Source organism: Saccopteryx leptura, chromosome 2 (genome assembly GCF_036850995.1).
Source record: "Saccopteryx leptura isolate mSacLep1 chromosome 2, mSacLep1_pri_phased_curated, whole genome shotgun sequence".
NCBI classification, from domain to species: domain Eukaryota; kingdom Metazoa; phylum Chordata; class Mammalia; order Chiroptera; family Emballonuridae; genus Saccopteryx; species Saccopteryx leptura.
In genome coordinates, this window is record NC_089504.1 from 180,282,024 (window position 1) to 180,303,521 (window position 21,498).

The following is a 21,498-nucleotide window of genomic DNA, read 5'->3' on the forward strand; positions in this document are numbered from 1 at the left end:
CATGTGCCTTGACCATGGGCCTTCAGCAGACCGAGTAACCCCTGCTGGAGCCAGGGACCTTGCGTCCAAGCTGGTGAGCTCTTTGCTCAAGCCAGATGAGCCCGCGCTCAAGCTGGCGACCTCGGGGTCTCGAACCTGGGTCCTTCCGCATCCTAGTCCGACGCTCTATCCACTGCGCCACCACCTGGTCAGGCTTCTTATTCCTTTAATATTAAATATCAGAAGACCATGACCAATACCTTGCTAAACTGGAGGTAACTAACTTCCTTAAGTACTTTTCTGATTCATAGCATCTCATTCCCTATGAGACTTCTAAGATAAGAATATTAAAAAGAAACATATTTTTACACATACAGGAAACAATCATATTATGTATCTGGCAATTTGCCACCCCCAAATACTGAAAGTTCATATTTAGTAAGTAGTTGTTGAATGCCTGTTATTTTTCAGAGAACACTTCACTGTCAGTTTATACTGCTTCTTGTGATGTAAGACTAATACAGTAGATTTTGAGACAAAGGATATTCCTAAAAATAAAGAGAGATATTTCATAATGAAGAGAAGGTCAGTTTACCAGGAGGACATAATACTCACAAATGGGCATGCAAAGAATAACTTGCTTCAAAATACACAAAGCAAAAACTGACAAAATTTAGAGGACAAGCAGAAAATTTCCAAATTATACATGAAGATTTAATACTTGTCTCCTCACAGAGCATTGAACAGACCAGACCCTCCACCCCAACCACAAAACTTTTTTTAGTAAGGTCATGGGAGACCGTTTGAATTCTATGAAGCATCTGGACATAACTGATATTCATAGAACACTATATGCAATAAGAATACTGTTCCCTTCAGGAGCACATGGTATGTTCACCAAGATGGACCATGTTCTGTAGGCCATAAAACAAACTCCCCCAAAATGTAAAATAATCAAAATAATACAAAAATCACAATGGGATTAAACTGGAAATAAATAACAGTAAGATAGCCAGCAAAAAACCCCCCAATTTCGGAAACCTACAGGAAAAAGAAAAGGTATTTTAAATGATAATGAAAACTTCAGATATTAAAATCTGTGGAATATGCTAAAGCAATCCTTAGAGGGAAATTTATGACTCGAAATACATATTTCAAGAAAAAGAAAGATATAAAATCAGTAACAAAAGGTCCAGCATTAAGAAGCTAGAAAAAGAAACTAAATCGAAGTAGAAGCAATTAAACAATAAAGAGCAGAAATTAATGAAAGAGAAAATAAACAACAGTGAAAAATAACATCATAAACTGTTTCTTAAAAAGATGGACAAAATTAAGGAGCCTCAGATTGACTGATGAAGAAAAAATAATAAACCAATAACAGGAATATAAGAAAGGATATCATTACAGATCTTAAAGACATTAAAAGGATAATGAAAAACTATTACAAATTATTTTATTGCAATAAATCATAATTTAAATGAAACAGACAAATGCCTCAAAAAATCTAATTTACCAAAAAAAAACCATGAGGCACAACAGAAAATTTATAATATAAATGTTTTTTAAAATTGTGATCAAAACATTCCCACAGCCTGACCAGGCGGTGGCGCAGTGGATAGAGCGTCGGACTGGGATGCAGAAGACCCAGGTTCGAGACCCTGAGGTCGCCAGCTTGAGCGTGGGCTCATCTGGTTTGAGCAAAAGCCCACCAGCTTGGACCCAAGGTTGCTGGCTCCAGCAAGGGGTTACTCAGTCTGCTGAAGGCCCGCGGTCAAGGCACATATGAGAAAGCAATCAAGAACAACTACGGTGTTGCAATGCACAATGAAAAACTAATGATTGATGCTTCTCATCTCTTTCCGTTCCTGTCTGTCTGTCCCTCTCTCTGACTCACTCTCTGTCTCCGTAAAAAATAAATAAATTAAAAAAAACAAAACAAAAACAAAAAAACATTCCCACAAAGAAAAATTCAGGCTTTGAAAGTTTCATTAATGAATTATTTCAAATATTTAAGGAAGTAATACTTCTTTTCTTACATAAATCTCTCAGAAAACAGAGGAAGGGGAACAAGTCATTTTGAGGCCAGTATAATTTGATATCAACCTGACAAAGACACTATGAACAAAAGAAAACTGGGAAACATTCCCTATGAAATCAATATAAATCTTTAAAAGTATATTAAACTATACTGGCTCATCAAATCCAGCAATATATAAAAAGGACTGTACATCATGAGTACGTAGGGTTTATCCCAGAAAGGAAAGGTCACTTTAACATCTGAAAATCTGTTCCTGTAATTCATCATATTAACAGATTAAGGAGAAAATCATATGACCATTTAAAAAATGCAGGGAAATTATCTGGCAAAATTCAGTACTTGTTCGTGATTAAAAAAAACCAACTCAACAAATTAGGAAGCTAGAACACACACACACACACACACACACACACACACACACACACACATACACACACACAATCACCAATCTAGATATATGCTTTATATCTTTCACCAAAATCACCTCAAAATGGATCACATTTTTTAAAATTCTTTTCCAAGTGAGAGGAGGGGAGATAGACTCCTGCATGCACCTTGACTGGGATACACTTGGCAACCCCGTCAGGGGAAGATGTTCTGCCCATCTGGGGCCCTGCTCACAACTGAGCTATTTTTAGTGCCTGAGGCAGAGGCTCCATGGAGTCCTCAGCACCTGGGGCCAATGCACTGGAACCAACTGAACAATGGCTATGGGAGAGAAAGAGAGAGAGAGAGAGAGAGAAAGGAGGAGGAGGGGGAGGGGTGGAGAAGCAGTTCGGCGCTTCTCCTGTGTGCCCTGACCAGGAATTGAACCCAGGACATGAACACGCCGGGCTGACACTCTACCACTCAGCCCACTGGCCAGGGCCAGATCACATTTTTATAAACTGCAAAACTATAAAACTCCTGGAAGATAATATAGGAGAAAACCTTGATGACCTTGGGTATGGTGACACCAAAGGCATGATCCATAAAAGAATTAATTGGTAAGCTTGACTTTGTTAGAATTATAAACTTCGGCTCTGCAAAAGAAAATCTGAGGAAGACAATCCATAGATTGGGAGAACATATTCGCAGAAGATATATCTGATAAAAGACTGTTATCCAAACTATACCAAGAACTCTTAAAACTCAACAATAAGAAAACAAACAACCCATTAAAAGTGGGCCAAAGATCTTAATAGACCCCTCACCAAAGATACACAGATGGCAGATAAGCATATAATCAAGGAAATACAAACCTCATATGTCATCAAGGAAATACAAACCTAAATAACAATGAGATACCAAACACACATATTAAAATGGCTCAAATCCAGAAAAATTGATAACATCAAATGTTGATGAGGATTAATGGGGACTTTCATTCATTGCTGGTAAGAATGTAAAATGGTATAGCCACTTTGAAAGACAGTTTGGCAGTTTCTTGCTTACAAAACTAAGTCTACTCTTCTCATACTATCCAGCAATCATGCTCTTTGATATTTACCTAAAGGGATTTAAAATGTATGCCCACACAAATATCTGCACATATATATTTATGACATAAATACAACACTTGAAAGTAACCAAGTTTCCATCTGTAGGTGAATGGATAAACTGTGGCACATCCAGACAGTGGAATATTATTCAGCACTAAAAAAGAAATGAGCTACTGAGCTATGGAAAGTGGCTATAACTTAGTCCAACATACATAACTTGTTACTAAATGGAATCAGATATGCCACCCCAAAACATGCCACTTTGGCACAAGCGTTGTTTTGAGCTGAAGGCACTTAGCTTTCCGCCCTCCTCCTTTCTAGATTAAAAACTGGGCATACATTTTCCTTTGTAAAGATAACAAATTTTCACTTGTAAAGGAGTCTCCCTCCCTTGTACCAGGAAAAGAACAGCTCCAAAGACAACTCTATTTCTTTCCTTTTTTTTTTTTTGAAAGAGAGAGAGACAGACAGACAGGAAGGGAGAGAGATGAGAAGCATCAACTCATAGTTGTGGCACCTTAGTTGTCACTGATTCTTTCTCATACGTACTTTGACCAGGGGCTCCAGCCGAACCAGTGACCTTTTGCTCAAACCAGCGACCTTGGGCTCAAGCCAATGACCTTGGGCTCAAGCCAGCAACCTCAGGGTTTCAAACCTGGGTCCTTAAGAGTTCCAGGCCGATGCTCTATCCACTGCGCAACTTCCTGGTCACAGACAACTCTTATCACCTGAAACTCTTATTTGAAACAAATCTTACAAATAACCCTTATTCACCATACATTTCCAAGTCATCATTTTATAACTTATCTCTTCCCTAGAGGCCCTAAATTTATTTTTCTTTGTCTAGCATATTCTCCCTTTGTTAAGATCGTATATAAGCCTCAAATTCTAATTGCCTCCTTGGATCATTTTTTTTTTCCTTTTGTAGGCTTTTGTACATTTGAATGTAATTAAGTGTCTTTTCCCCCTCCTATTAAGGTCTTTTTATCAGTCTGATTCACAGGCCCAGTCACTAAACCACAGAGGATAGAGGATATAGTTTTTCCTTCTCTACACTACAGTGGAATCCCTTTCTACTTGTTTATTTAGGCTTTAAGGGGGAGTTTCTTATCCATAGTCTTCATTAATTTTTAATTGGATAGCCCTACTCTTTTTCTTATAATTAAAAAACACTTCTGTGTTTCCTTATTGGAGGTGGGTCCAATACTGGCTTTGTCAGATATATCTAGGTTCAAATCTGGCCTCCACTGCATATAGGCTGTGAACGTGAATACATCTGCTAAATTCTTTTTCTGCTGTTCAGATTCTTTAGCAGCAAAATAATGAGAATTGTGTCTATTTTCTAGGATTGCTGTGTTGGGTTAAATGGGAATGCTTATAATGTGTTAAGCTTAAATTAAGTGTTGGGGATGTAGCAGGGCATTAGCATCACCATCCTTTAGTCTCTATTCCCGGACACTCTTGATGAAAGTAACTCCATTTTCCAAAATCTTTTTGGATTAGACATGGGTTAAAGTTGCTTGAGACTAGAAAAAAAAAATAAAGCAGCCTCTAAATTGTGTATTGTATTAGATACATGCTAATATTAAGAGATGGAGGCTTAAAGAAGAGGGGTCTATAGAAGAGGCTTTCTGAGGATGCAAAAAACTGGGGACAGTGTGGCGTAACAGCAGATGACAGTTTTGAGATGGCTAGAGAGAATGCAGGAAGGAAAGATTAACTGTGGAGGGAATAGACACCTCTGGAAAATCATGAAAACCAGAAATAAATGAGGATTTAGAATTTATTTTGAAGATGGGAGAAAGGAGGGAGAAGAAGCATGAAAGACAGAAAGCAGGCTGTGTACCTAGGACTGTGATGGTGAACCTTTTTATAAAAACCGCCCACTTTTGCAGTGCTGGTCAACCTGGTCCCTCCCGCCCACTAGTGGGCGTTCCAGCTTTCATGATGGGTGGAGTGGAGCAACCAAACGGTGCCACGATTGGCCCACCATGAAAGCTGGACCGCCCACTAGTGGGCAGGAGGGAACAGGTTGACCAGCACTGCAAAAGTGGGTGGTTTTTATAAAAGGGTTCGCCATCAGGGACCTAGGACAGAAGAAATAATTAAAGACATTTCTGAGGAGAGTGGACAGAAAATACTACTGAATTGGAGTTTATATGGTGCAAGAACAGTTCGAATCCAAAGCTGAAAATTATGAAACTCTCACCCAGCCCTCCTATTTAAAGGGATGAGAGAGCCAGAGTGCCAAGAGGAAGCAAAAGAGGAGGCAGGAAGAGGGGAGGGAGGAGGCAGAGAGCAAAGCAGGGAGGGCTCTGCTATAAACGATCAGCGATCAGCGTATGTCTTCAGGTGGAAGACACTAATAAATAACATTAATCAAGCAATGATGATTAAAAAGACACTGTTTTAAAGGCTTTATGTTATTTCATTTAATCACCCAACAACCCTATGAGGTAGGTATATTATTATTCCCATTTCTCAAATAAATAAAGGTGGGTAATCTGGTCCCCAAGCCTATATTCTGATCAGGACCCTGCAGCATCAGAATGAGATGAAAAGGCAATCGCTCAACACACTGATTCAGACAATGTTTGAGGGAAGCTCAATGCTCTTTTAACCATCTATAAATCTTAATACGTAACTGTTCTTGTGAGCCAATCACATTTGTAGTTTTTCTATTTGAATTATGGGTGCCTTTTTTTAATGAAAATAGAAGTATGGGTGTGTATATTACTACGGAATGAATGAAAGGACATTGATACTCTGTTTTAGTTGGGCTAGTTTAAATACTAGCCTCCACATGTCATATTCCCATTCTTAGCACCTTCCTTCAAGTTGGTTCCTATCTAAAATTGTTTTTCTTTTTCTTTACATTCACCCAAACTTTTCCCAACCTCTAAGATCCACTTTCTGTCCCTTCCTCATCTCTGTAGTTCCATATTCCTCACTAAATTTCTGAGTAGTTGCAATTATAAAAAAATATCAGTGAACTGATTTCAGAATTCCACTTAGGTTTTTTTAGTAAGGGAAGTTTTCCTCCCATAGGAACACAATTCAATTCAACATCCAAGGAACCAGACTGTGAAGCGGCAGACTCCTTCTTATTTTGGGAAGGTAGTGAGAGGGGCACAGGATCTGGAGTCAGTCCTGGGTTTAAATGTCTGCTACATGGTACCTGTGCAATCTTGGAAAAATTACTTAATTTCTGTGAACTCTGTTTCCTCTTTTATAAGCATGTCCTTAGGGCAGCTGTGAAAATTAAATGTGAGACAAGAGATATGAAAGTGTCTAATTCATAATAATTATTTAATAAATTATTCTTTTCTCCCTCTCATTTCTCTGCAGCTAGGATTCTCCTGCTTCTTGAATCCTACTGGCTTTTCCAAGCTTTCCAGGAAAGAAATGTCTTGCTAAAATCTCTGATTCACTTCTGAAAGAACATGGTCAAATTATTCCGTGCCTATTATGTCAAAAATGAATCCTGCCTGGATTGGTCCAAATGGTTTAAATAGTTGCTCTAATAAACAATTTGTACCACACGGACAAATATTCCAATTCACTTATCCCCTTCAATTATGCAAGATGATTGAACACCTCCCTTCTACAGATAAATTCTCTAGAGACATAAGAGACTTGCATTCTAGTACTAATGCAATTGAATAATTTTAGGACGTTTCAAACTATTAAGGACAACCCAACTAGGACAGACAAAAAAGAAATGCCCCACCCCAAAAGACACTTGTTTTAAAATGTGTGTCATAAAAGCTTGTATTAACATTACATAACCTCTAATTTAAAAAGAAAACTTTCAAAACATACTAGTCCAAGTCCTGTTTGGGGATGCTACAGTGATGAACTAATAGGCATGCAACAAATTTCCAGATTTTAGTTAGTGGAATGGTCTTACACCAAAACCAACCAAGCCTCTTGGCAGGTATATCCCTCATGTGAGTGGTCTGGCACCCAGTGTACACAAACTGTCTCCATAAGATGCAGTCCAGAAAGAGCACACGGCCGTGGTACCTACTATGCTTCAGGTTCTTCTTCATGGCTACGAACCACAGGCTACTAGGAGAAAAATTAGCAGATAGAAAACATTTCTGAATTATTCTTAGCTCCCTTTAATTTAGCATGAAATCAGAGGAGCCAGATTCTGACATTATGACTTTCTTTTAAATTCTCAACATTTCTCTACAGGTTCTTTGTTTCTAGACATTTTTTCTTTCAAAACTTCCCTTTCCTGTACTAGAAATGCTGATATTAAAGCTAACAGCTAATTCTATGCTCTTGGTTTCAATGTAAACTTTACTGTTTCTTATCTGAATTTCATGAATTCAGAAGTTAATTAATTCTCTCTCTATATATATCTAAATGAGGGCTTGCTCTATATGAGGCATTGTTCTAGATGATGGGAACACAAAAGCAAATCTAAGTCCCTTATCCATGGGGACTACATTCTACTGTTAGGGAAAAACAAGAAAGAAGAACTCAGATTCAATTCAACTCAGATTAATTTGCTCTATGTTGAGGAATTTTTTCCCTTGGGAAAACACCTTAATTTTATAAAGAAATTACCTATAAAAGAAATTTAATCATTGAAACTTCTTTTAAATTTGCTGTCAAGCTACCCCCAAAAGATGCATAGAATGCAGCAAATGTTATCTCCACTTAGAAAAAGTAAAGATCCCTTCTCTCATCCCTCCACCTATAGAAAATCCATGTGAAATGTATTTATGCTAACTTTTATAAGGTAAATCATTAATTTCAAAAGTGTGAAATTTTTTAAAGAAAAATCTGTTCTCTGTAGAAATAGCAAGGAAATAGGAAAAGGAAACTAGACTGCAAGTTCTGCAGGGGTCTAGTTCTACAGGGATCTAGTTCTGCAGGGGTCTAGTTCTGCAGGGGTCTAGTTCTACAGGGGTCTAGTTCTGCAGGGGTCTAGTTCTACAGGGGTCTAGTTCTGCAGGGGTCTAGTTCTGCAGGGGTCTAGTTCTGCAGGGGTCTAGTTCTGCAGGGGTCTAGTTCTGCAGGGATCTAGTTCTGCAGGGTCTAGTTCTGCAGGGGTCTAGTTCTGCAGGGGTTTTGTTCTGCAGGGGTCTAGTTCTGCAGGGGTTTTGTTCTTCAGGGGTCTAGTTCTGCAGGGGTCTTGTTCTGCAGGGGTCTAGTTCTGCAGGGGTCGGTCTAGTTCTGCAGGTGTCGGTCTAGTTCTGCAGGGGTCTAGTTCTGCAGGGGTCTTGTTCTGCAGGGGTCTAGTTCTGCAGGGGTCTTGTTCTGCAGGGGTCTTGTTCTGCAGGGGTCTTGTTCTGCAGGGGTCTAGTTCTGCAGGGGTCTAGTTCTGCAGGGGTCTTGTTCTCCAGGGGTCTTGTTCTGCAGGGGTCTAGTTCTGCAGGGGTCTAGTTCTGCAGGGGTCGGTCTAGTTCTGCAGGGGTCTAGTTCTGCAGGGGTCTTGTTCTGCAGGGGTCTAGTTCTGCAGGGGTCACTCTGGCATTTCTTTAGGTATCAAACATTATGATACAATGATATTTACAGCTCATTTTAGAAAATTTGAAATGCTGTTATCATAGAAACACCAGCTATGGCCTGCTAACTGCAAATGCAGTGCATTAAACCAATGACAATCAGTATTTTGGTGCAGTGAGCTCAATAGTGCAATAACTGAAAAAACAAAATCGATAGCATTTGAACTCCTGCTAAGAGTTATTCTACTATGGGAGACTAGAAAGAAAAAGAGACTACAGGAACAAATCTGTGTGACGGCTTGTTCATCATTTAGTCTCCTTGCAAAGTTGTCTATGGGTCTTCTTTCCTGTAACACTAACCTGTTTCTTCTGATTGGCTAGAAAAGGGTGTGCAACTAGAACATAGCCTGTCCATGTTCATGAATGTGGGGGATGTGCTTCCTGCTAAGGCATGCCAAGAAGTTTTATGTTCTGCCAGAATAGACGAGGCAGGTTCATTCAGAGGAGGAGACTGGTGAACTAGGCCCACCTACTGTATGGCTCCATTCGCTTCAGGACAAATAAATACTCTCTGAGGATGTGGGACAGGGGGAAGAGGTCACACACTGATGGTCTCAGCTTCAGCTCTGTCTGCCATGCAACACTAACCTGGAGGGCTTTCTGGTTGGCATCATGCATTTCACCCTCTCTCATATCCTCCGGATAAAGCATTTGGAAAACTTCCCAACTTCATAGTATATGCCCCTCTCCACAACTTACCTCATCATCCTTCTTGGCTGTGTTTGCTAGTGAGATGTCTACACATGTCCTCATTATTTTAAGAAGCGTAACACCAAGACACAGACTTTTTTAAGGAGAACCAACTCCAAAAGAGTGAGATCACTAATAAGCATAGGCAGTGAATCAAGGGAGTGCAAGGCCACCAATATGTGTGAACTTATTAATCATAATTATTATTTTTCCTAAGAAAGGGATTTCCTCAGTCAAACCTCCAGGGCATCGGATCAAAGGAGATACATCACAGCTGGACTATGTTTCCTAGCCAACTGGCCCAGGAAAGAGAATCTAGACAGTGTCCTGGCAACTATTTAACATAGCAGCAATCCAAACCAGACAGAAAAGAATTCTTCAGACAGACTTTTTAAAAAGTCTTCTTTTACTTCTCCTTAGTTTTAAGGACAGTTTGAGAGTGATGTCAAAGCCTGAGGGGATAGCCTTGGTAGGCACTCCATACAAATTACTGACCCTGCGAATTCAGAGCATTCTTCTATAAATAGAAACAAAAAGTTGCTATTTAAAAATAGACCATAGATTTATATTTAATTATCATAAAAAGTATATCCCAAATCTACTGACAGAGTACGTGGTTAATTTTCTAATTCCAGTTTGACGGAAGTTTCCATAAACCTTACCAGGACACTGTAAAATCACACTAGATAGGATACTTTATTAATAAAAAAAATCACAAAAGGACAAATTTAGTTATATGCCCTGGAAGTTCTCCCAAATTGAATTTAAAAATTATAAAAGGGACTATTAACACACAAGAAAAAAAAAAAAGCCACAAAATCCAAACCCCACTATGTCAGAATCACAGCAAGACACGCAGAAATCATGTGAAAATGAGAAATCAGAAAGCACACCAAAAGATTTTATGAATTACAGAGAAATAAGATGTGATAATGATTGTGTAAAAAAAAATCAGAGCAAACAAAAAATTTTTTTTATAGTTAAGGAAAGCTGTTTCTCACCGTTCTGAACAAAATGGCTGAACTAAGATCATCTGATTGGCTATGCCCATATACCCTCCTCCTCATCCTACGAGGAGAGATGACCAAGGGTGCAATGCCCCAGAGCAGCATGGGAATGAAAAAGAGTTGGTTAGTATTTAAAAACAAAGACATAAGCATAAGTAGTAGAAGAAAATGGTCTCTAATTTCTTGACTCTTTTTATATTAGATTTTAATTCCAAAAATGACCAAAATCAGAAATTAGTTTGTCATTATAAACTTCTATGCTTCCCACCTTTCCAAGATGCTGTCTCTATCCCAGGGCTTGAGCTGTGCAAAATTATCAAGTGGGAGACTTTTCTTTATTATTTGCCTTTTCTTCAACCTTTCTCTATTTCAGCTCGCCTCCCGCTACTCTCAGGCATCCAATTACTTGTATTTATTACCAAAACCTGTTTCAAAGAAAGGACTTCATATGTATCCTGTATATACTGGTATAAATTTAATCCAAGGTACCCAGAATCAGGCGGAAAAAGCAAAATGACTTCTTGGCAGAAGAAGACTGCTGACATCAGGCAGACAGCTCTTCATTTTGCCTACATTAATGATCAGCTTGCCTCAAATACATAAAAGGCTTGCCTCAACTGGTTTAGTAAATGTCATCATACTAAGGCTATACCTTCTGAATCTTAGAAAAATTGCAATTTGGATAGTATTTCTGCTTTCATCTGCAATATTTCTTCTCCTAAGACAACACCATGGCTATCATTTAGTGGAGTTATTCAGTGGGGGAGTTTCCCTTGACTTTTTGATCATATGGATGTAATTATTTAACTATTATTCCCCCCCCCCAGCTATATATTTTAAGATTGAGTATGATGGAGATGTTGAAATCTGATTTTTGGCAATGGGATATGAGGTAATCTGTTCACCACTCTCCCTCATCCATCATTTTTAAGATCTTGAGAGAGTTTTAAAAAAACTACAGTTGAATATGGTTCCCTTCAGACTCCTCAATGCCTCTTGTTGCACTGATGAGAAGTTGAAGGCAACAGTTTTCCTTGAGGATGTCATATACTGGGGGGGGGGGGGGGGGGGGAGGGGGGGGCCCACCATGATAACAGAGTGAAGAAACTATGTTTCCATCTTCATGTTTAATAAGTAATGTGCAGACTGTAAAACCTGCAATTGGGCCCTGGCTGGTTGGCTCAGTGGTAGAGTGCCAGCCCAGACTGTGGAAGTCCTGGGTCTGATTCCCAGTTAGGGTACACAGGAGAAGCAACCATCTGCTTCTCTACCCTGCCCCTACTCTTCCCCTCCTGCAGCCATGGCTCAAATGGTTTGAGTAAGTTGGCTCTGGGTGTTAAGGATGGCTCCATGGCCTCGCCTCAGGCACTAAAATAACTTGGTCGCTGAGCAACATAGCTGCAGCCCTGGATGGGCAGAGCATCCCCGTAGGGGGCTTGCCAGGTAGATCCCAGTCAGGGTGCATGTAGGAGCCTGTTTGTCTGCTGCCCCACCTCTCATCTAAAAAAATTTGCAATTAAAGAACCTCTACACTGAGTTGTGCCTCACTAAGCTCATAAGACTCTTTATTTTCTCATAAGGCATTATTTCTTTAGTAAGAAAAGCAGGACAGTTACAAATTAGTATGCGTCTCTGAGAAGGTTAAATTTTTTCTCAACCCAATTCAGTCTTTATCATTCTCAAACCTTCTGAATATCTCCTCTTAAAATATTCAGATTATTCCACCACATTCCTTTACAGAAATTGAATCTATATTGTTAAAAAAGTGAAGGAATTTTCAGAAACTGATTATTTTTCTAACTTATACCCCAGAATCTGTAGCATCACAGTACAAAATACACCAAAATAAAATCATATTGGTTTTTTATAAATCACTCAAGAGCAGACTTACCTGGTCTGGGGAGGGCTTATGATTGCTTTGATTGGAATGGGAGGACTTGAAGTGGTCGTCCTCATAGTTGTCGGCCATTAGCTTCATTCGATTTTGCGTCTAAGAGGAAATGATTTATAAGGTTAAATTTAGATAAAAATTCTATGACACTGTAAAGTTACAAATGCATTAAGAATGTCATAAGAAAGGATAAGACTAATCCTGTCTGAAATAATATACACTGGATTTCTGAAGCTATTGAGGGAAAAGTTTAAGCGCAGGTATGTACGCTTGTGTCTGCCCAAATTCATTTTGAAGCCCCTATCCTCCAATGTATATGGAGAAATTTTTTTTAGGAAATATTTAAGGTTAAATGAGGTCACAGGGTTCAGGCCCTAATCAAACAGGACGGTGACCTTGTAAAAAGAGAGCTATCCCCCCTTCTTTTTCTCTCTGTCATGTGAGGACATAGTAAGGAGGCAGCTTCTGCAAGCCAGGAAGAGAGCTGTCATCAGGAAAGGAATCAGCCAGCACCTTGATCTTGGACTTCCCAGCCTCTAGAATTGTAAGAAAATACACTTCTGTTGTGTAAGCCACCAACTCTACAGTATTTTGTTATGGCAGCTAAACCAAGACAGGCATCTAAATCGGTACAGTAATTCAGCAGGGGCATGGTGGAGATAATCTTCTCAAATTAAGCACTTTAAGCAATGCTTGTTTTTTTATTTAAAAATTTTTTTCCACTGATTTGAGAGGTGGGGAAAGGAGAGGGAAAAAGGGCATGAAAGGGAAATAATAAGGCGGGGAGGAGAGACAGCGATGGAACCAGCAACCTGGTGCACCAGGCCTACGCTCAATCCAGTGAGTCACTTGGCCCTGGCCTTATTTTTATTTCTTAAAATAAAGACTGTGTTATACTATCCATAGGATAGGACTCTATAACTATTTTTTCACTTCATGGAATACAGATTCATCTTTCTATGTTACTGTACTTAACCTTTTTAACAATTATTCCATTGTGGGGGTTGTTATATAACAGGGGTCCCCAAACTACGGCCCGTGGGCTGCATGCGGCCCCCTGAGGCCATTTATCCGGCCCCCGCCGCACTTCCAGAAGGGGCACCTTTCATTGGTGGTCAGTGAGAGGAGCATAGTTCCCATTGAAATACTGGTCAGTTTGTTGATTTAAATTTACTTGTTCTTTATTTTAAATATTGTATTTGTTCCCGTTTTGTTTTTTTACTTTAAAATAAAATATGTGCAGTGTGCATAGGGATTTGTTCATAGTTTTTTTTTTTATAGTCCGGCCCTCCAACGGTCTGAGGGACAGTGAACTGGCCTCCTGTGTAAAAAGTTTGGGGACCCCAGTTATATAACATACAGACCATAAATATTAGGAAAAAACTTACCATTATCTTTAAATGAAATGATTATATACCTAGAAAATCCTAGACAATGAACTGAAAAACTATTAAAACTTATAATAAAGTTCAGCAAGGTACTCTGACAGAAGCTACACATATAACATTCAATATCTTCTCTTAAATCATCAATAAACAATTCAGGTTTTGAAAAATGTCAAAGGTTCTGAAATCCTCTTCTTTAACCCTAGACTAGAAGAACTAGTACCATTACCTTTCCTTCTCAACGTTTACCAAAAAAAGAGGACTGGGTTGGTGATTCTATGTGATTGTTTAATTTAAGCCCTGAATACATGAATTTTACGTATATACATAAATGTTATGTATATATAACATCTTACAAAATTCATTTCTCAGAGCTAGTAATTCAGAAATTGGAGGTGTACTCCAGATAAAATTAAAAAGCAATATATATTGCACTAACAAAATATTGTTATAAGCTGAAGTTTTAGAAAGATTAAAAATAATCTTGCTAATAATCATATAACTTAAAGATTTCATTGTAGATAATCTGAAAAATAAAAATAAATCATGTGGAAATCCCTCTAATCAGTGATAACAACTGTTACATTTAGGTGTATCCATCTGGCCTCTTCCTGTGTTCATAATAAAATGTGGCATGCTCCTCTGATTTATTCCCTATTTCTGCTACAATATGGTATTTATTTTATTTATTACTCATTAAGAGGAGGGGAGGCAGAGAGACAGACTCCTGCATGCACTCTGACAGGAATCCACCAGGCAAGCCCTCTAGGGAGTGACACTCTGCCCATCTGGCGCATTGCTCCATTGCTCGGCAACCGAGCTCTTCTTAGTGCCTGAGGCAGAGGCTATGGAGGCATCCTCAGTGCCTGGGGCTAACTCACTCCAATAGAGCCATGGCTGCAGGAGGGGAAGAGAGAAAGAGAGAGAGAAAAAGAGAGAAGTGAGAGGGTGAGGGGTGGAGAACCAGATGGAAGCTTCTCCTGTGTGCCCTGACTGAGAATCGAACTCGGGAATTCTACATTCCAGGCCAGGGGTCCCCAAACTTTTTACACAGGGGGCCAGTTCACTGTCCCTCAGACCGTTGGAGGGCCAGACTATAAAAAAAAACTATGGCCCTGGCCGGTTGGCTCAGCGGTAGAGAGTTGGCCTAGTGTGCGGAGGACCCAGGTTCGATTTCCGGCCAGGGCACATAGGAGAAGCGCCCATTTGCTTCTCCACCCCTCCGCCGCGCTTTCTCTCTGTCTCTCTCTTCCCCTCCCGCAGCCAAGGCTCCATTGGAGCAAAGATGGCCTGGGCGCTGGGGATGGCTCTGTGGCCTCTTCCCCAGGCGCTAGAGTGGCTCTGGTCGCAACATGGCGACACCCAGGATGGGCAGAGCATCGCCCCCTGGTGGGCAGAGCGTCGCCCCATGGTGGGCGTGCCGGGTGGATCCCGGTCGGGCGCATGCGGGAGTCTGTCTGACTGTCTCTCCCTGTTTCCAGCTTCAGAAAAACGCAAAAAAAACCAAAAAACCAAACTATGAACAAATCCCTATGCACACTGCACATATTTTATTTTAAAGTAAAAAAACAAAATGGGAACAAATACAATATTTAAAATAAAGAACAAGTAAATTTAAATCAACAAACTGACCAGTATTTCAATGGGAACTATGCTCCTCTCACTGACCACCAATGAAAGAGGTGCCCCTTCCGGAAGTGCAGCGGGGGCCAGATAAATGGCCTTAGGGGGCCGCATGCGGCCCATGGGCCGTAGTTTGGGGACCCCTGCTCCAGACCAACGCTCTACCAGTGAGCCAACCAGCCAGGGCCACAATATGGTATTTTTAAAATTACTATATCTTAAAATGTATGTTGGTATCTGGTAGGACATGCTTTCCTTCCCTTCCACTAATTCTGCTTTAAATTTAATTGGGTATCTTAAACACATTTTCTTTATTGGATGAATTAAAAACATTTTGTCTAGTTCTGTAGAGAACACTATAGAAATTTTCCTTTAGTATTTTTTCATGTAATGATGCCTGAGCGGCCCTGGCCGGTTGGCTCAGCGGTAGAGCGTCGGCCTAGCGTGCGGAGGACCCGGGTTCGATTCCCGGCCAGGGCACACAGGAGAAGCGCCCATTTGCTTCTCCACCCCTCTGCCGCGCCTTCCTCTCTGTCTCTCTCTTCCCCTCCCGCAGCCAAGGCTCCATTGGAGCAAAGATGGCCCGGGCGCTGGGGATGGCTCCTTGGCCTCTGCCCCAGGCGCTACAGTGGCTCTGGTCACAACATGGCGACGCCCAGGATGGGCAGAGCATCGCCCCCTGGTGGGCAGAGCGTTGCCCCATGGTGGGCAGAGCGTTGCCCCATGGTGGGCGTGCCGGGTAGATCCCGGTCGGGCGCATGCGGGAGTCTGTCTGACTGTCTCTCCCTGTTTCCAGCTTCAGAAAAATGCAAAAAAAAAAAAAAAAAATGATGCCTGAGCAAGGGTTTTAGAGCCAAATTGCCTAGTTTGAATTCTAGTTCTACCTCTTATTAGATCTCTAAGCTTGGGCAAACTACATCAATGCTCATAGCTCCAGCTTTCTCTTCCTTAAAATGAGAATAACAATACTTTCTCCCCATATGACTACTGTGAGGATTAACCAATTGACCTAATATATGCACTTAGAAAGCTGCCTGGCAAAAAATCAACACCCAATGAGTTTTAGCTATCACCATCATTGTAAACATTTTTTGTGTCATTAAATATTAATCTAAAACCTAATTTTAATTGGCTACATAGTATTCAATTGAATGGATGTTTAATGAGTGCCATATTGTTGGGCATTTATTTCTTCACATTTTCATCTAATAAATATATGCTTATTTCTAAGCCAGTTCCTCCCTCCACTATAAAATGAAAGCAAAGAAAATATGTATCAAAAATTATCTGTGATATAAAGTTTGTCTTCTGAGAAAACTTACAGTGATCTTGAAAATATTCAGGATAATTTTTTTCTTTAGGATAATTTTTCTTATGTCACGTGGTATTGCATGACCAATGGAAAGCCCTCTGCAATGCAGCTCTTGGAAAAGGAGGAAGGAATGAATAAAGGAAACAGCAGAGCTAGCAGAAAGTGAGTGAACATATCCGCCTGCCGCTCATTTAGTTAGGCAGCTTTTCCATGTCAACTTTAATAAGAAAAGTGCAGCACAAGTATGCTTGGCTACTTATTTTCTTAGAGAACATGATGCACTTAATCTTTACTGATATATAGCATAAGTCAAAAAAATTTTAACAGAATTAATAAAGCACACACAAATCTACCTCCAAGGCAGAATGTATTTCAACTATTTCTTAGGAATAAGTATGAAAATCTCCCAAAGGAACCGATCACAGTAGACAGATAAGATCAAAGATCATTCATCTGAACCACATATGTGAATGAAGAAATCACCGTAAGAACTTACTACTAATCCACTTCTAAAAGACATAAAGATTGTCAAAGTTTAGTGTTCCTAGCTCTAGTACTATTCAGAAATGTGGTGTGAAGCCTATTCTCTGCATAGTTATGAGGGGTGAACACTAAATACCCGGTAGCTCCCCGAGGATTAGGTGTTACACAGATTGTATAAGGCTCTGCGTTTAAGGAGCTCTTGTACTATACTGTTCTTAAGATAAGGCCCACACAACAAGCAAAAGGAGTAAGTCCTTAATGTTTTACTGACATGAAAGGTACTGTATATCCAAATATTTTCCCTCTTGAACTATGCCATGTGCATGTGTGGAAAGCTGAATTCCCCTTGTTCCAATGACATAAAAAATAAGATTGTCTGAAGAAAGGGAAAAAAATAAAGAACTTGCTGAAATAAACTTCTTTAGTTGTAAATATCTATGTACATATGTGTACTTTTCCTCCCAGAGAAAAAGGAGTTCATTCTTTATTCTGTTAATCTTTCTTCTATGACTAAGAAGTCAAAACCCAAACAAGGTATAACAGAATGTATATTCCACAGAAAAATACTTAGTTAAGGCCCTGGCCGGTTGGCTCAGTGGTAGAGCATCGGCCTGGCGTGCAGAAGTCCCAGGTTTGATTCCCGGCCAGGGCACACAGGAGAAGCGCCCATCTGCTTCTCCACCCCTCCCCCTCTCCTTCCTCTCTGTCTCTCTCTTCCCCTCCCGCAGCCGAGGCTCCACTGGAGCAAAGATGGCCCGGGCGCTGGGGATGGCTCCTCGGCCTCTGCCCCAGGCGCTAGAGTGGCTCTGGTCGCAAAAGAGCGACGCCCCGGAGGGGCAGAGCATCGCCCCCTGGTGGGCGTGCTGGGTGGATCCCGGTCGGGCGCATGCGGGAGTCTGTCTCTCCCCATTTCCGGCTTCAGAAAAATACAGGAAAAAAAAACAAAAACAACTTAGTTAAGCAAGAAACAATACATATTAGTATTAAAAGAAAAGGTTTGAATTCTGATCAGCTAGCTAGTTGTTCCCTCATCTTTGTCTTTGGTTTGTGATAGATCCATTTACCCACCTAAATAAGTTTTGGAAATAATTATACTTAGAAATATTCTGAGATATTTTAGAAAACACATCATAAATACATCTTAACCATACTAATCTGAATTATTTCCTATTATAATATTTAAGATATATTAAGATATAATATTTTAAAAAGTATTAAAATTATATCCACATACATTTGTTAAACCTTGGAAATAAGTTTATTATAGTAAAGTTTAAACTTCAATTTGCTATCTTGGAATTTGACATATAAAATGAATTAAAAAAAAGCATAATCCCTGTCAATTCCAGTGAGGTGAGTCTAATTCAGTGTTACTAATTTAACAAAATGTCAAAAAATACATTTACTTAAAACTTCATTTCATGAAAAAATATAAATTAGTCATTAATTGTTCTGGAGTTATTCTATGTGTTTGTCCCTTTATACATACTTGACTAAAGATTTCTTTCTAGCTTGGAAAGTCCCCTTTCTGTTGGTTAAACAACGGGAGCCTTGGGAAAACTCCTGAGAAGCAGTGTGGCAGGGAGGGGGCAGCAAAAAAGAAGTAACTGTGCAGCACTGAGCCCAACTGCTGTCACCTCAAAGGGAGTGTAAAATCTATAATATAAAAGTGTGTCTTCTACTAATTTTGTTTTGACTTTTAATTTATCAGACTTTGGTCTTGATTAGTACTTTTAGTTTACTGATGAAGTTGTGAAACTTGTTATCATGCAAACACTTTCTCTTATGCACCAAGAAAAATGAATTCATAAAGAATCTTAGATGCAACAACCCAAAAGCTGACCCATTCTCCCCATTAACTGCCATGTTCTTTTAAAAAACTTAATTGTTATTATTTGGAATATTTTGTACACTTATATATTATAAGAGTTTATTAAACTAAAAGTACGGCTACCTCCTAATCCTGACAGTTCCTCAACAAGAGGCATACCAGTTACTGCTTTCTTGAATGTATTTCCCAAGATTTCCTGACATTCCATGTTTACATCAGTGTACACACACACGTGTACACATACACTGTTTACTCCAACAAATGGGAGCATACTCTCTTCACTATTTTGCACTATTTTCCAACCTGACTACATTTAAAAAAAAAAATCAAGTGAGAAGTGGGGAGGCAGAGAGACAGACTCCCGCGTGTGCTCTGACCAGGATCCACCTGGCAAGTGTCCTATGGGGTGATGCTCTGCCCATCTAGGGCTGCTGCTCAGCAGCTGAGCTATTTTAGTGCCTGGGGCCAACTTGCTCGAACCATCTGAGCGCTGGCTGCAGGAGGGGAAGATAGAGAAAAAGGGAGAGAGAAAGGGGAGGGCTGGAGAAGCAGACGGTCACTTCTCTTGCATGCCCTCACTGGGAATCAAACCCAGAACTTCCACACAGCAAGCCAACACTCTACCGCTGAGCCAACCAGCCAGGACCAACCTGACTATATATTTTTTCTTTTAAATTAATTAATTTATTTTAGTGAGGAGAGAGAGAGAGAGAGAGCATGAGAGAGAGAGAGAGAAGGTGGGGAGGAGCAGGAAGCATCAACCACATATGTTCCTTGACCAGGCAAGCCCAGGATTTCTAACCAGCGACCTCTGCATTCCAGATTGATGCTTGATTTATGCCAGACTATATCTTGAACAGCCTTCTATATCAGTAAGTAAATTGCTGTCTCATTCTATTTTGGTTTGTGAATAGTGCCATTAGGTTATTTCTAACCAGATGCACATTTAGGTTATTTCTAATATTTTGCTGTTAACAAATAATGCTGTAAAGAACAATCTTGTACAAGCCCTGGCTGGATAGCTCAGTTGGTTGCCATAGTCGGCAAACTCGTTAGTCAACAGAGCCAAATTTCAACAGTACAACGATTGAAATTTCTTTTGAGAGCCAAATTTTTTAAACTTAAACTATATAGGTAGGTACACTGTAATTAACTTAATTAGGGTACTCCTAAGCTGGCCAAAGAGCGGCATGTGGCTCAGGAGCCATAGTTTGCTGACCACCAGTACTAGAGCAATGTCCTGGTGTGCGAAGGTTGCAGGTTCAATCCCCAGTCAGGGTACATACAGGGAAAGACTGATGTTTCTCCCTCTCTCTCTTTCCTTCTCCCTTCCTCTTTTTCTAAAATGAAAAAAAAAATTGTACATATGAGAAACTGACAAATTTAAATTGTCAATACCAAGTATAATTATGTTTTATCACTCTTCGTTCAAATAAAAGCTTCTTCTAATGTGAAAAGCCTAAATTTGTTTGGCCCTATGGCTGGAGCTGTTACAGAGTCCAGGTCCCTAAGATGCACACCTGGTTTCACAGAAAGGTAAAAGGGGTGTGAATGGAGAGAACATTTGTATGTTGGGTGGACTTTTACTTGTTAAATAAAAAACAATGAACAATGTTGGCATTAAAAATGTACACAGCTGTTAGAAAAATTTATTCCTATTTGATATGGAAAGGTCATATATATTCAAGTATAGTATTTATACTTTAGTATCCCTGAGGCTTATGGAAATAATGACATAAATGTATATTATGTTCTCATTGCTAACATCTAAGAGTTAGTGTTGCAGGCTCTGTTTACCAGCCTATAAAAGGTTTCTTAATCCTTCAATAGGGACCTAAAGTGACATTAGTGCACTAAAAATCAGTTAACATTATTGTACTTGTGACAGACAGGAATATGGTAAGGGTTGTTTGTGAGGCTCCTTATGAGTAAGAAGGTGTTCTTCCAAACTGTCCTATTATTCCCTTTACTTTGTTTCTTTCTATCATGTCACATCTTTGTGATGAAGAGACACACAGAGGACAGCATACATCAAACATCACTATGTAGGGGGCACGCGAGCTCCCCACTCCTCCCCCAGGTTCTCAACATTCCAGGTGTTACTCTCCACCCATTTGGGTGATTTTGGTATAGTTTTAGGTATAGGGTTGGGATTAAGGATAGGGTTAAGGTTAAGGTTGAGGTAGGTTTAAATCTACAGTCCGTTTTGCAATTAGGTATAAGGTTTTGGTTAAGGTTAGGATTGTGGTCAAGTGT

The 21,498-nt window shown here is 39.9% G+C and overlaps 1 protein-coding gene across 14 annotated transcripts in view; it reads right to left on the bottom strand.

The window, feature by feature from the left end:
• Nucleotides 1-21,498, bottom strand: part of ERC1 (ELKS/RAB6-interacting/CAST family member 1) — a 544,893-nt gene that overhangs the window by 75,200 nt on the left and 448,195 nt on the right. For 9 of the 14 annotated variants that reach the window (XM_066369492.1, XM_066369490.1, XM_066369487.1 and 6 more), the window contains one exon: nucleotides 12,609-12,707. In XM_066369492.1, the coding sequence (XP_066225589.1) occupies nucleotides 12,609-12,707 (99 nt within the window). Of the gene's footprint in view, nucleotides 1-7,327; nucleotides 7,567-10,711; nucleotides 10,779-12,608; nucleotides 12,708-21,498 lie in introns of those variants that run through there. The other 5 variants (XM_066369497.1, XM_066369499.1, XM_066369495.1 and 2 more) reach the window with 2 other exon arrangements.